Raw genomic sequence first — 16,241 nt, forward strand, 5'->3', positions numbered from 1 at the left:
TACATACAAATGTTAACTTCTCTCTACCTAAAGGACTCACTCACACATTACAAAAATAGTTTTTTTTTTTTTGAGATAAAATCTCACTGTGTTGCCCAGGCTGGCTTACTGCAGCCTTGCAGTGAGCTCAAGCAATCCTCCCACTTCAGTCTCCCCAGAAGCTGGCACTACAGGTGTGCACAACCATGCACAGCTAATTTTTGTATTTTTTGTAGAGACAGGGTCTTGCCATGTTGGCCATGCTGGTCTTGAACTCCTGAGCTCAACCAATCTACATGCCTCGGGCCTCCCAAAGTGCTGGGATTACGGCGTGAGCCACTGCACCCAGCCCTAATTAGAGGTTTAAATACTACTGTTTCAGAAATTGAAAAAGCAGACAGAAAATCAACAAAAATACAGAAGATACAAAGAACACTCTTCAATTTAGTTTAATATCAAATGGAACAAATTGACATTTTTATATAATTCCATCTAGTAATAGCAGAATACACTGAATTGTTTTCAAGTGCAGATAAAACGACTGCCAAGATAATTCACATGCTTGGGTTAAAAAACAATCTGAATAAATTTTAAAACTGAAACTATACAGTTAAAGCAATGTTTAAAAGGTAAGTACTTCTGTGCTCAGTAGTTACACAATCCTCCCACTGAAACATCACAGCAATCTCATGAGGTAGGTTCTGTTATCATTTTACAGATAAGTAAACTAAGGCTAAGAAAGGTGAGATCACTCTTCAACGTCACACAGCTAGTGAGAGGCAGCTTGTACTTTTTAGTAACAGTTTTATTAAGATACAATTAACATGCCATACAATTCACCCATTTAAAGTAGACAATTCAGTGGCATTTAGTATACCCAGAAAGTTGTTTAACTATCACCACAACCAATTTTAGAGCATTTCATCACCCTCAAAAGAAGCTCTTTATTCTCTAGCAGATCCCTCCCCCATTCACCCCAGTCCCCTCCCTCAGCCCTGGATAACCACTCATCTGCTTCTGCTATCTAAAAATTTGCTTATTCTGGACATTCCATATAAATGAGTCATATAATAAGTGGTCAAAAATAAAAGGTGGCCGGGCATGGTGGCTCATGCTTGTAATCCCAGCACACTGGGAGGCCAAGGCAGGCGGATCACCTGAGGTCAGGAATTTTAAGACCAGCCTGGCCAACATGGTGAAACCCCATCTCTACTAAAAATACAAAAAATTAGCTGGGCGTGGTGGTGCACATCTGTAGCCCCAGCTACTTGAGAGGTTAAGACAGGAGAATCACTTGAGCCCAAGAGGCGGAGGTTGCAGTGAGCCAAGATCGTGCCACTGCACTCCAGCCTAGGCAACAGAGCGAGACTCTGTCTTAAAAATAAATAAATAAATAAAAATTAAAAAAAATTAAAGATAAATGCTTGTGTTAGAAGAGAAGGTTTCAGATCTAAGCTTAAAACACTAGAATATATATTAAAGTAAAAAGGAAAGAATAAAAAAGTATGAATGGAAATAAATGAAACAGAAAAGAGAAACAGCTACTCAGGGGATGGAGATAGATCTCTTGAGCCCAGGAGTTCCAGGTCAGCCTGGACAACATAGCAAGACACGGTCTCAAAAATTTAAAATAAATAAGGCTGGGTGTGATGGCCTTATTTATTTTTTAGTTTCTACCAAAAAATACAAAAATTAGCTGGGCATGGTGGCGGGTGCCTGTAATCCCAGCTACTTGGGAGGCTGAGGCATGAGAATCACTGGAATCCGGGAGGCAGAGGTTGCAGTGAGCTGAGAGCACGCCACTGCCCTCCTGACTGGGCAACAGAGTGAGACTCTGTCTCAAAAAAATTTTTTTTAAATAAATAAATAAATACATAAGTGAAAAAAAAAAGAAACAAACAGTAGTGAAAAAAACGAAAGTTAATAGAGCTTTACCAAGACTGAAAAAGAAAGAAGAAACAAATTACTAATAAGGGATATGAAAGATCACTACAGTGCCTACAGGAATAAAAGGACAATGGAAAATTATAAACAATATTATGCCAATAAATTAGATAAATGCCTTTCAAGGCACAAATTATCAAATCCATAATGAAATATTAGCAAATTCAACCCAGCAATGCAAAAAGGACAATATATGACCACAAAATGGGTTTAATAGCTATGCAAGGTTGGTTTAATTTTTTTTTTTTTTTGAGATGGAGTTTCGCTCTTGTTGCCCAGGCTGAAGCACAATGGCACAATCTTGGCTCACCACAACTTCCGCCTGCTGGGTTCAAGCGATTCTCCTGCCTCAGCCATCCCAGTAGCCGGAATTACAGGCATGTGCCACCACGCCCGGCTAATTTTTGTATTTTTAGTAGAGACGGGGTTTCTCCATGTTGGTCAGATTGGTCTCGAACTCCCTACCTCAGGTGATCTGCCCACCTCAGCCTCCCAAAGTGCTGGGATTACAGGCGTGAGCCACCGCGCCTGATTTAACATTAAAAGATCAATTAATGTTATTCACTCCATTAACAGAATATATTAGATCAGTAGATGCAGAAAAAAGTTTGTGAATCATCCATACCCATTCCTGATACAAACTCTTAGTAAATTAAGAATGGAAGGCAGTTCAGTCAATCTGAGAAAGGATAACCAACAATTTACATCATAATTTATGGTAAAAGACTAAACATCTTTCCCCTAAAATCAGGAAGAAGGCAAGGATGTCCATTTTCACTACTTTTATTCAACATTTTACTAGAAGACCTAGACCTGATATAAAGCACTAATAACAATAAAAGGCATATAGATTGGAAAAAAAGAAGTAAAGCTGTTTTTTGTTTAAGGATGGATGACATGATCCTGTATATAGAAAATTTTAAGGAACATATAAAAAAGCTAAAAGAACTAACAAAATTTAGCAAGACTGCAGGACACAAGGTCAACTGTATTTTTTTTTTTTTTTATTTTTTAAGAAAGGGTTTCTCATTCTTTCACCCAGGCTGGAGAGCAGTGGCATGCTCATGGCTCAGGGTAGCCTTGACCTCTCAGACTCAAGTGATCCAGTTACCTCAGCCTCCCAGGTAACTGGGACAATGGGCATGTGCCACCACAACCCGAGTAATTTTTTGTATTTTTTGTAGAGATGGGGTTTCACCATGTTGCCCAGCTGGTCTCCAACTCCTGGGATCAAGTGATCTGCCTGCCTCAGCTTCTCAAAGTGCTGGCATTAAAAGAGTGAGCCAGTATACCCAGCCACAAGGCCAGTGTTTTAAAAGTGCATTTCTATGTATTAGCAACAAGCAACTGAAAAATGAAATAAAAATAATTCAATTTTTTTTTTTTTTTTTTGAGACGGAGTCTCACTCTGTTGCCCAGGCTGGAGTGCAGTGGTGCAATCTCGGCTCATTGCAACCTCTGCCTCCCAGGTTCAAGCGATTCTCTTGCCTCAGCCTCCCAAGTAGCTGGGACTACAGGCATACGCCACCACGCCTGGCTGATTTTTTTTTGTATTTTTAGTACAGATGAGGTTTCACCATGTTGGCCAGGCTGGTCTCCAACTCCTGACCTTGTGATCCACCCGCCTCTGCCTCCCAAAGTGCTGAGATTAGAGGTGTGAGGTACCGCGCCTGGCCAAATAATTCAATTTTTTTTTTTTTTTAAAGACGGAGTCTCACTCTGTTGTCCAGGCTGGAGTGCAATGGCACGACCTCGGCTCACTGCAACCTCCGCCTCCTGGGATCAAGCGATTCTCCCTGCGTCAGCCTCCTGAGTAGCTGGGATTACAGGCACCCGCCACCACACACAGCTAATTTTTGTATTTTTAGTAGAGATGGGGTTTCGCCTTGTTGGCCAGGCTGGTCTTTAACTCCTGACCTCAGGTGACCTGCCCACCTTGGCCTCCCAAAGTGCTGGGATTACAGGTATGAGCCACCATGTCCAGCCAAATAATTCAATTTTTAAAGCATACTGGAACATAAAATATTTTGGAATAAATTATGAAACACATGCAAGACCTGTATGATAAAAACTACAAGATCCTGGTGAAAGAAACTAAACATATAAGTAAATGAGGATATATACTATTATTACTGACTGGAAGATTCAATATTATTAAAATAGTAATTCCCCACAGGTGAATTATATATAGATTTTTAATACAATTCCAAGCAAAATGTGACATGGATGCAAAAATTCATATAGAAATACAAAGGAACTAACACAACCAAAACACCTAAAAATCTTTTGGGGAAGGGGACTCTCCCTATCAGATTTTAAGACTTTTTTAAAGCTACAATAGTAAAGGCAGTAGTGTATTTGAGACAAATTCTGTAGATCAATGGAAGAGAATTTAGAGTTCAGAAATATCCCTATACATATATGCTTAATTGATTTTCAACAAAGTTACCAAAGTAACTCAATGGGAAAAGAAAAATCTTTTCAACATATGGTACTAGGACAACTGCATATGCATATTAAAAATCTTTAACCTTTATCTCACACTGTAAACAAACATTAACTCAAAATAAACCATAGACCTACATGTAAAAGCTAAAACTATAGAATTTCTAGAAGAAAACATAGAAGGCCAGGCATGGTGGCTCACACCTGTAATCCCAGTACTTTGGGAGGTGAGGCAGAAGGATCACTTGAGGTCAGGAATTCGAGATCAGCCTGGCCAACATAGTGAAAACCCCTCTCTACTAAAAATAACAAAAAAATTAGCTGGGTGTGGTGGTGGGCGCCTGTAATACCAGCTACTCGGGAGGCTGAGGAAGGAGAATCACTTGAATCCGGGAGGTGGAGGTTGCAGTGAGCCAAGATTGTGCCATTGCACTCCAGCCTGGGTGACAGAGTGAGACTCAGTCTCAAAAAAAAAAAAAAAGAACAAAAAAACAAAATCTCTGTAACTTTAGGTAAAGATTTCTGGGATAATACACAAAAACACAAATCAGAGAAGAAAAACTCAGATTTTTCATTGTAGCTTCAATTTGCATGCAACTAAACTTTTAATTTTGATGAAATTTTAAATACCCCTACATATCCATCAGAATGGTCAGATTTAAAAGTCTGACAACAATGTTGGCAAGACTGAAAAGCAACCTTTAAAAGCTACTGGTGGGAATGTAACTATGGTACAACCACTTTGAGAAAAGGTCTAGCAATTTTTTAAAAATATGTATTTATTATAAATTCTAGGGTACATGTGCCATGCAGGTTTGTTACATATGTATACATGTGCCATGTTGGTGTGCTGCACCCATTAACTCGTCATTTACATTAGGTATATCTCCCAATGCTATCCCTCCCCCCTCCCCCCACCTCACAACAGGCCCTAGTGTGTGATGTTCCCCTTCCTGTGTCCAAATGTTCTCATTGTTCAATTCCCACCTAAGAGTGAGAAGATGTGGTGTTTGGTTTTTTGTCCTTGCGATAGTTTGCTGAGGATGATGGTTTCCAGCTTCATCGATGTCCCTACAAAGAACATGAACTCATCCTTTTTTATGGATGCATAGTATTCCATGGTGTATATGTGCCACATTTTCTTAATCCAGTCTATCATTGATGGACATTTGGGTTGGTTTGAAGTCTTTGCTATTGTGAATAGCGCCGCAGTAAACATATGTGTGCATGTGTCTTTATAGCAGCATGATTTATAATCCTTTGGGTATATACCCGGTAATGGGATGGCTGGGTCAAATCCCATCCCAGGGATCTAGTTCTAGATCCCTGAGGACTCACCGCAATTTCTTATAAAACTAAACACATACCAATACTATGACCAAAAAAATTCAAAACAAATATCTGTGCAAAGGCTTGTACAAGCCTTGTTATTTATAATAAAAAGCAGTTTTATTTCTTTTTTTTTGTTTTTTTTTTTGAGACGGAGTCTCGCTCTGTCACCCAGGCTGGAGTGCAGTGGCGTGATCTCGGCTCACTGCAAGCTCCGCCTCCCGGGTTCACGCCATTCTCCTGCCTCAGCCTCTCCGAGTAGCTGGGACTACAGGTGCCCGCCACCACGCCCGGCTAATTTTTTGTATTTTTAGTAGAGACGGGGTTTCACCGTGGTCTCGATCTCCTGACCTCGTGATCCGCCCGCCTCGGCCTCCCAAAGTGCTGGGATTACAAGCGTGAGCCACCGCGCCCGGCCAGTTTTATTTCTATTAGTCAACTATTTATTTATTTAAAGACAGGGACTCCCTCTCTCACCCAGGCTGGAATGCAGTGGCATGATCATAATTCACTGTAACATGGAACTCCTGGGGCTCAAGCGATCCTCCAGCTTTGGCCGCCTGAAGTATTCAGATTACAGGCAGGAGCCACCATGCCCTGGCCTGTAATAGCCAACACTGTACAACTGCCATGTGTTCATCAGGAGGAGAATGCCTAAACTGTGGTATGTTCAGACAATGGAATACTACTCAGTAACAAAAAGGAATGATCTACTGATATCTGAAACAACAGGGATGAATCTCAAGAACAATGCAATGCTTAGTCACAGAAGGTTTACACAAGAGTCCATACTGTGTGAGTCAAGTTCACGAACAGGTGCAAGTAATCTCGAGTGAAAATAATCAAAAGAGTGACAGCCTCCGGGGTAATGGGTACTGGACTGACTAAAAAGGAGTATAGAAGGAACAATCTGGAATGATGCTATCTTGTATAAATTGATAAAGGTTTAGGTTACACAGATGTTATTTCCTCAAAACTCACTTAATGGCAAACTTTAATTTTGTGCATTTCACTATATGTAAACTTTACATAAAAAAGAACTAGTAGGTGGGTCACAGTGGCTCATGCCTATTACCGCACTTTGGGAGGCCAAGGCGGGAGGATTGCTTGAGGCCAGAAGTTTGAGGTCACCCTGGGCAATGTAGCAAAACGCATCTCTACAAAAAAATTTAAAAATTAGCTGGGCATGTTGGTGCACGGTACTCAGGTGGTCCCAGCTATTCAGGAGGCTAGAAGCAGGAGGACTGCTTGAACCCAGGAGACTGAGGCTGCAGTAAGCTACAATTGTATCACTGTACTCCAAACTGCATGACAGACAGAGACTCTGTCTCAAATTAAAAAAAAAAAAAAATTAGTAGTTGGGCAGTGGCAATGTGCCTATAGTTCCAGCTACGTTTGATGCTGAGGCAGGAGGATAGCTTGAATCCAGAAGTTCAAGATCAGCCTAGGCAACATAGGAAGATCTCATCTCATTTAAAAAAAAAAAAAGTAAACATATTACATATATGCATAATGAAGTGTTTGTGGGTGATGTCTGCAATTTACTTCAAAATGCATTAAAAAATAAGATGGTGTCAGGCGTGGTGGCTCATCCCTGTAATCCCAGAACTTCGGGAGGCTGAGGCGGTTGGATCACCTGAGGCCAGGAGTTCGAGACCAGCCTGGCCAATATGGTGAAACTCCATCTCTACTAAAAATACAAAAATTAGCTGGGCGTGGTGGCACACACCTGTAATCCCAGCTACTTGGGAGGCTGAGGCAGGAGAATTACTTGAACCCGGGAGGTGGAGGTTGCAGTGAGCAGAGATCACGCCATTGTACTCCAGCCTAGGCAACAGAGCAAGACTCCATCTCAAAAAAAAAAAAAAAAAAAGATCTACTGATGAATGGAAATATGTCAGAACTCAAATATAGCTGACCCCTGAACAATGTAGGGGTTAGGGATGCTGAGCCCCCTCCCTAACACAGTTAAAAATCCATGTATAACTTTCAACTCCCTGAAAAATCCATGTATAACTTTCAACTACCTGAAATTTAACTAATAAATGTCCTTTGTGGCAGTTTTTTTCTTTTTTTTTTCCAGAAAAGGTGCTTTCTTCTGCACTAAAAACCTGTTCAGGCAGGTATCCTTTCTCCTCAGTGGCACCTGGGAACTTGTCTGCTGCCTCTTGGTTGGCAGAAGCTGCTTCTCGTGTTAACATTTTTAAAGCCAAAGCTCTTTCGAAAATTATCAAACCGTTTTTTGCCAGAATTTAATTCTCTAGCTGTAGATCCTTCACTTTCCTTTTGCTTTGTTATATAATGAGTTTGCTTTTTCTCAAATCATAATATATGTCTTTTTTTTTTTTTCTTGCTCTGTCGCCCAGGCTGGAGTGCAGTGGTGTGATCTCAGCTCACTGCAACCTTTGCCTTCTGGGTTCAAGCAATTCTCCTGTCTCAGCCTCCCGAGTAGCTGGGACTACAGGGTCATGCCACGACACCCTGCTAATTTTTGTATTTTTAGTAGAGACAGGGGTTTCACCATATTGGTCAGGCTGGTCTTGAATTCTTGACCTAAGGTGACCTAAGGCCTCGGCCTCCCAAAGTGCTAGGATTACAGGCGTGAGCTACTGTGCCTGGCCTGTAAGTATGTCTTATAGCAACCTTGCACCTACATAAATGCTACATTTTCATTATGAGATAAAAAGGTATTTCACAGAAAGTGTAAGGTTTTCATGGCTGCTAACGTAGCTACAGTGACGGCTTCACAAATTTTCTTTTCTTTTTTTACAACACTCCTTACTGGATTAATTTATCTTGAAATGGTAGGCAACCACAATGGCAAACCTTGATCTATGGTACATATCAAGCAATTCAACTTTTTCTTGTAATGTCATGACTTTTCTTCGCTTCTTGGGAGCACTTGAAGCATCACTTCATATGGATCCCATGGTGTTATGCAAGGTTTACTACAGTACTGCACTAAACACAATAAAAAATATGTGAGAACCACTAGAGATCATTTTTTATTACAATACACAATTTACTGGAGAGACAAACTGCTCATGAAAATGATAGGCATTCTAAGCAGTACTTGCAACACTTGAGCTTACTGCCAGAGCAACAGGATGTGGCTACAAAATTATTACAGTAGTACAGGAGGCACTACAGTGATTTTATGCAGTTATGATTTTTAATTATACTTTAAGTTTTAGGGTACATGTGCACAACGTGCAGGCTTGTTACATAGGTATACATGTGCCATGTTGGTGTGCTGCACCTATTAACTCGTCATTTAGCATTAGGTATATCTCCTAATGCTATCCCTCCCCCTTCCCCCCACCCCACAACAGGCCCCGGTGTGTGATGTTCCCCTTCCTGTGTCCATGTGCTCTCATTGTTCAATTCCCACCTATGAGTGAGAACATGCGGTGCTTGGTTTTTTGTCCTTCCATAAAAAATGATGAGTTCATGTCCTTTGTAGGGACATGGATGAAGCTGGAAACCATCATTCTCAGCAAACTATCACAAGGACAGTTGTGATTTAATATTGCATCATTACTTTGGTTTACACTTCTCTGGACTATGAATGGTACCATATATGGTCTGTAAGTGTGTGCATAAATTTTAATCATTCATAATAGATTTGTATATATCTTATAGTAGTAAATGATAAAATAGACTAGTGTCTACATATATTTTATGTATTCATGATATACCTTTTTCTTAATTTTTTCAATATTTCTTTTTTTGTACGATTTTATTTTTTTTTCTCACTGGCACTGACCTACTGCACTTAAACACTTCCATCAGACCAAAAATAATTTTATTTCAGGAGAAAGAAAATATTTTACTGTTAGCTTCTGTTTATACTGTTTCATTATTAAGAGTTTTTTTTTTCTTTTTTTAAGAGATAGGATCTTGCTATGTTGCCCAGGCTGATCTCCAATTCCTGGCTTCAAGCAATCCTCCTGCCTCAGCCTCCTAAGTAGCTGGGACTATAGGTATATGCCACATCTCCCAGCTTGACTTTTTTTTTTTTTTAACTATAATGGAATGTGTTTTTATTCACCCATTGGAAAAGCCTTTGCTACATATTAATACAAACTTGTCACTAATAAATCCTTCTTTAAGTAAGAAAATAATATAACATGAGCATAACTTTGTGTGAGTTTTAATGTCCTGGAGCCTTGTTGCTTTATGTATAAAGTGCAGGTCAGTAAAAATTAAAATGAGGTAATATGGTATAATAGGCTTAACCCAATAAGCATACAATAAAGGATGGCTATAATTTTAACATGAATTCAACTGAAATCCTGATAGGGCAACACCAATAACAGTGTTTCCTATATAGCTTACAAATTGTTCTTTGTCATCCCCTCATCTACCCAATGGGAATTAGAGCTAGCCTGTTAGGCTGCTTGACAGGACCACTGAATGCTGGAAATCAACCATATTCTATCCCCTCATTTAACAGATGAGAAAGCAGAGGCTCAGGGAGTTTGGGAAACTTGTCCACAAAGGGACAACTACTTTGTGGCTGAACTATGTCTAGGACCAGGCTCCTTTATCGACATGAGTATCTCTTTCCTTTCTATGCCCCTTCACGTTTACAAAGCACCTCCTCAGCTCCATGATTTTGTTTATTATGCTACATCACTCAGCTCATGAAAATGGCTTTTTTTTCCTCCTTTCTTGTCATTGGAAGTTTTTTGCATTCTTGTAGCAGCTGATTCCATACTAACCCTTAAAATGAAAAAATAAAAAATAAAAAAATACACACACACACACACACACACACGTGAATATGTGGAAGAAACAGCACTAGGTCTCCCTGGACAACCCAGTGCAGGCCACACCCTGGCAGTCACAAAGCACACATAAGAAATTGTCTTCCCATGTGAATTGCTTTTGACACTTCAATGCTAAAGATCTCAGAAGTGCTTCCACTTTGAAAGAAGCCCGGGAACATTTGTAGCCTACCCGTTAATGTGTCTCATTTTGAGACAGAACAGTGAGCAGGTTAACCAGTTGCTCTTCATGTACTTCTTGCAGTAAGTCCTTCAAAGAATGAAGAGTGAAGACAATTCATTTCTCCTCCTGGAACTTTTCCTTCTTATTCTTTTGCTTTTTTAAAGGTTGTTATATTCAGGTAGAGGGATAAGACATTATAAAAGATAAAGGATATCATGTGAGGGAGGAAATCAGACAATCCAAAAAAATCTTCTGTAGAAATTAAAAATCAAAACTTGTGGGCAAGGTAGGAGGCAACACTTTCTTTCCACAGAGCTGTTCCTCAAAAGCAGGAATGAAAAACAACGAAAAACAAAAAAACAGACCTCAGCTGCATAATGAAGCTGGGGTCTTGGCCTGACAGCTTTTAATATCCTTAAAACCAGGCTGGGCATCAAGCGTCTTCTCCAGAATAAGCCAAGGAAGACAAGTCCAGTTTGGTTTTTAAGGCTTTAGTGAGCTCTGCAGCGAGCACATCATGGAGGTACACGCTATCGTGGGAGTACACCCAGTTTTTCTCAGTCCAGTCATAACGCTTGAGTCCACTGGATGGAGAAGATAACCAGATTTACTTGTTTGGCATCTGCTTGTTGATCACGTAGGTTGCTACATCTCCACCCAGTTTACCAGTTAAGACACCACTCCCAAAGGAAACATCATAGTCCTCAAACATGTATGGCTTGTCTGCAAGGTCTTCAAAAAACTCTGCTAAAGAGTCCAGTGATTCCTCTACTAGTCTTTCATAGGTGGTCTCATCTACAGAGCCTGGGTGGCCCAAAGTTCCCGATTTCCTCAAATTCATCAAATAGACACTCTGCTTTTTGACATTCCAAATCTGGTTGAGGCCATGGAGGTTCAAACTGGCATGGTGGGGTGCACAGGCCATGGCGATTCCAGTGCGCAGGCCCTGGCAGCCACAGAGCGGGGCCAATTCCGCTGGCCGTGGGGCCCAGGTGAGCAATGTTTTCAATATTCCTAGGCTATGTAGTTCATCTGTTTTGCAAACTGTAGGAAATCTCCAAAATTTTTCCAATTTATTTCTTGAAAAAACAAACAAACAAACAAAAAACAACTGTGTCTTAAGTGGAACTGCACAGTTGGCCCATGCAGTGGTACAATCAGAGCTCACTGCAGCCTCAAACTCCTGGGCTCAAGCAATTCTCCCACCTTAGTCTCCTGAAGAGCTGGGACTATAGGCACACATCACTACACCTGGCTAATTTTAAAAATTTCTTTGTAGAAATGAGGTCTCACTATGTTGCCCAGGCTGCTCTCAAACTCCTAGCCTGAAGTGATGCTCCTGTCTCGGCCTCCCAAAGTGCTAAGATTACAGGTATAAGCCACTGCGCCTGGCCCATTGCACAGTTCTTTTACATTTTAAAATTACCGTAATAAAATGGAAAGAAATAATATTCTGAAACCAAAAGCTGCAAAATATTTTTTTAACTGTTCAGGCATATTTGAAAAAAAATTTTACTTATAGAAGTGAAAAATATAATGACTAAAATATTTAAAACCTCAATGAAGTGTTGTATAGGTACATCCATACACAAAAAAGCAACAGCTAGAAAAGCGGACTATCAAGTCAAGCAAAAGACTTGAACACATTCTTTACAAAGAGAAAAACAGAAGAACACATATGAGAAGTTGCTCAACCTTAACAGTAATCCTGGAAATAAAAATTAAAACCACAATGACCTACCACTTTACACTCAGCAGATTCACAAAAGCTATAAAGTATGACTGCAACAAGTGTTGGAAAGGAAGGATTACAGAAATAGCAACTCATATCCTGCTGGTATAAGTGTAAACTGATACAGCCACTTTGGAACACAGTCTGGCATTACCTAGTAAAATTAAATATGCTTATATCCTCTGATCTTGCAATTCTACTATTAGGTATATTCCTCAGAGAAAATTTTACATATGTGTACCAGGAAACTGATACAAGAATTTCACAGTAACACCATTTTTTTTTTTTTTCCAAGACTGAGTATTGCTCTGTTGCCCAGGCTGGAGTGCAGCGGCATGATCTCGGCTCACTGCAACCTCCGCCTCTTGGGTTCAGGCAATTCTCTTTCCTCAGCCTCCCGAGTAGTTTGGATTACAGGTGCATGCCACCACATCTGGCTAATTTTTGTATTTTTAGTAGAGACAGGATTTCATCATGTTGGCCAGGTTGGTCTTGAACTCCTGACCTTGTGATCTGCTTGCCTCTGCCTCCCAAAGTGCTGGGATTACAGGTGTGAGCCACTGCGCCTGGCCAGTATCATTTATATAGTAATAAAAACTTGGAAGCAATCCAAATGTTCATTATCAGAAGAATAAGTGATTTGCAATATATAGTCAAACAATGCCTAGTGTTGCAGAGTCAAACAAAATGAATGAATGAAAGCTGTAGTCAATCGACATGGCTCAATTTCAGGAATAACTAGAAAAAAGGAAGTTGTAGAATACATACAATGTGGATTCATAAATATGTTGTGTAGGAATAGAAATAAATGCTGCAAAACTACGAAGAAAAGTGAATGATTAAAAAAAAAACTTCAGGGCTGGGTGCGGTGGCTCATGCCAATAATCCCAGCACTTTGGAAGGCCAAGGCGGGTGGATCACCTAAGGTCAGGAGATCGAGACCAGCCTGGCCAATATGGTGAAACCCTGTATCTACTAAAAATACAAAAAATTAGCCAGGTGTGGTGGTGGGCATCTATAATCCCAACGACTACTTGGGAGGCTGAGCCAGGAGAATCGCTTGAACCCGGGAGGCAGAGGTTGCAGTGAGCCGAGATCGGGTCATTGCACTCCAGCCTGGGCAACATGAGTGAAACTCCATCTCTAAATAAATAAGTAAATAAAATTCAAGATGTGAGTTTCATTTGAGAGGGAGATAGGATCAGGGAGGTACTGAAAATGTTCTACTTTTATTTTTTTTAATTTTTTGAGATGGAGTTTCATTCTTGTCATCCAGGCTGGAGTGCAGTGGCGCAATCTCTGCTCACTGCAACCTCCGCCTCCTGGGTTCATGCCATTCTCCTGCCTCAGCCTCCAGAGTAGCTGGGATTACAGGCATGTGCCACCATACCTGGCTAATTTTTTTATTTTTAGTAGAGAAGGAGTTTCAGCATGTTGGCCAGGCTGGTCTCCAACTCATGACCTCAAGTGTTCCACCAGCTTCAACCTCCCAAAGTGCTGAGATTACAGGCGGGAGCCACCATGGCCAGCTAGAAAATGTTCTACTTTTAAACAAACAACAGGTACTCAGATGTGCCTTAATATTGTTAATCTTTATACTTTACGTATTCAAATGTATTTTTTTACTTAACAGACCAGTGTGACAGTACATTTGTAAATATTATTATGAATTTATCCAAAATAATATTATTTTATAACCTTATTTTATACAGGTAAAATATAATACATGGCTCTTAAATACCTAAAATGATAAAATTCATCTTTAATAATGTTCTTTGCTTACCCGAAAAATCTTGTGCATCCTCATGGTGGCTGAACAAAAGATAAATCTTGTGAGGAGCAAGCGAAGAAATTCATCTCCAAAAAACTGGAGAAATGCCTGATCTGCAAAGAGGAGAAAAGTGACAGTAAAAAGATGCTTAAATGGAAATTATGTTTCAAAGGGGAAGGAAACTTCAGGAAAGTGTTCTCAACTTTCCTGCCTGGGACACATACCTTTAAAAATTCAAACAATTTAAAATAAGTAACCATTTTAAGCCATTATAGTACATTCTGTTAAATGTGCAGTTAGATTAGGAGGGTACCTATTGAACGTGAATGAGTCAGTAGCTGGGCAATATCACGGTTGATTTTTCGAAGATATTCTTGACACTTTTCCCATAGGCCTCTGCGCATGCTTGACAATCCAGAGACAAATAGGAAGGCCATTAGAGGATTGTTCAAAAAGAGAGTGAAGAGGCTACCTCGCTGAGATTGATCTGTAATAACAAACATGTTATATATATAGACAATAGTTTTGCAAAAGATAAGAGATACATATGAGGAACATTTTAATATATTGATAATATATAAAATTAAAGCTATCTCATTAAATCGTAATTCAACAAAGCAGATTCTTCATGAAACTACAAAAACGTTGGTATGTTGCTTTCTGCTGAACAAACTTAAGAAAGAGCCTAGCAAACTTAAGAGAAATGGAAAATGATCATATTTCTTACCATTTTTTGCCCTCAATTAACAAATTTCATCCAAATATGGCAAGTGTTGGATTATGGGTTATCTGTGATAGAATTCTCTGATGAGTGCTAGAAATGCCAGTCTTTTTCATTCTCTTCTGAGTTGCTCTCTATGAGCTGCTCTTTCCCTTCCTGTCTCTTACATATGAGTAGTTTCTTTCTTTGGCCCCATACATTGCTGACTGCTCTTACCCCCATGATTTTAGTTACCATTTATATGCCTACGAATTTCTAATTCTCTATCAGCAGCCTAAATTGAATTCCTTAGGTCTGGCACTGCTCTGTCTTGCGGTAGATACTGGACACTAAAAATGTTGACTAGATGAGTAAAATACTGGACACTAAAAATGTGACTAGATGAGTAAAATGTGACTAGATGATTTCAAAGCTTTAGTACAAAGTGTCATTGTTAACACTAATTTCACCTGTTTCTTTTTACTGTTTTTGATATAGGTACTAGAAAATTTAATGACTCACACTCTTACTTCTTTTAAGTACTGCTGCTCTAGGCTACTCTATTCAACCTAACTCTCAAAGGCACCTCAAACTCAACCTGTCAACAACTCAAAGCAAATTATTTCCCCTTTTTGTTCTCTACAAATATGCTTCTCATCAGGTATTATCATTTCTACCAGCATCTCAGCCAGAAACCTGGAAGTCTATTCCTGCCTTCCCTCCCCATACCTAGTCCATCACAAAGTCCTGTTGGTTCTATGGGCTTAGTATCTTTGCAGCTGGCTACTAGTCATTGTGCTATCTCCAGCCATCTCCCTATTTTCATCCATGCCCCTCCCCAGTTCATTCTCTAGGAGGTTAACTGAATGCTCTTTCATGCTACTCTCCTGTTTAAATCTTTTGATGGTACAAGTTGAGTATCCCTTATCCAAAATGCTTGGGGCCACAAGTGTTTGGATTTTGGATTTTTTGGGATTTGGAATATTTGCATATACATAATGAGATGTCCTGGGGACAGGTCCCAAGTCTAAACATGAAGTTTATTCATGTTTCATATGTACTGTATACACATAACCTAAAGGTAACTTTACACAATATTTTAAATAATTTTGTACATGAAACAAACCTTGTGCTAAGTACTGATATGTGGAATTTTTCACTTTCAGTATCGTGTTGATACTCAAACTTTTGAATTTTGGAGCATTTCAGATTTTAGGATTAAAAATGCTCAACCTGTACCCCACTGTTTTCCACTTAAATTACTTAACAAATCTTAGAAGTTCTTTCATAATTCAATCACACAATCTCAAACTCTACCCTTTAGCTAGAAGGAATGACTAATTTCTCTATGTGCTCAGTCAGGTGTGGTGGCTCATGCCTGTAATCCC

General features: G+C 39.7%; 1 protein-coding gene and 1 pseudogene across 4 annotated transcripts in view; both read right to left on the bottom strand.

Moving 5' to 3' along the window:
• The window catches only part of SCAI (suppressor of cancer cell invasion), a 194,084-nt gene that overhangs the window by 11,183 nt on the left and 166,660 nt on the right, over positions 1 to 16,241 (bottom strand). For all 3 annotated transcript variants that reach the window (XM_030817810.1, XM_030817808.1, XM_030817809.1), the window contains 2 exons: positions 14,467 to 14,640; positions 14,166 to 14,266 (listed from right to left, as the gene is read on the bottom strand). In XM_030817810.1, coding sequence (XP_030673670.1) covers positions 14,166 to 14,266; positions 14,467 to 14,640 — 275 coding nt within the window. The remainder of the gene's footprint in view (positions 1 to 14,165; positions 14,267 to 14,466; positions 14,641 to 16,241) is intronic.
• Positions 10,882 to 14,142, bottom strand: LOC105740185 (annotated as a pseudogene). Its single transcript, XR_004031242.1, has 2 exons — positions 14,124 to 14,142; positions 10,882 to 11,829 (listed from the first exon to the last, which is right to left on the bottom strand). The product of XR_004031242.1 is annotated as a frataxin, mitochondrial pseudogene (transcript).

The sequence above is a fragment of the Nomascus leucogenys genome, chromosome 8 (assembly GCF_006542625.1).
Source record: "Nomascus leucogenys isolate Asia chromosome 8, Asia_NLE_v1, whole genome shotgun sequence".
Lineage (NCBI taxonomy): Eukaryota > Metazoa > Chordata > Mammalia > Primates > Hylobatidae > Nomascus > Nomascus leucogenys.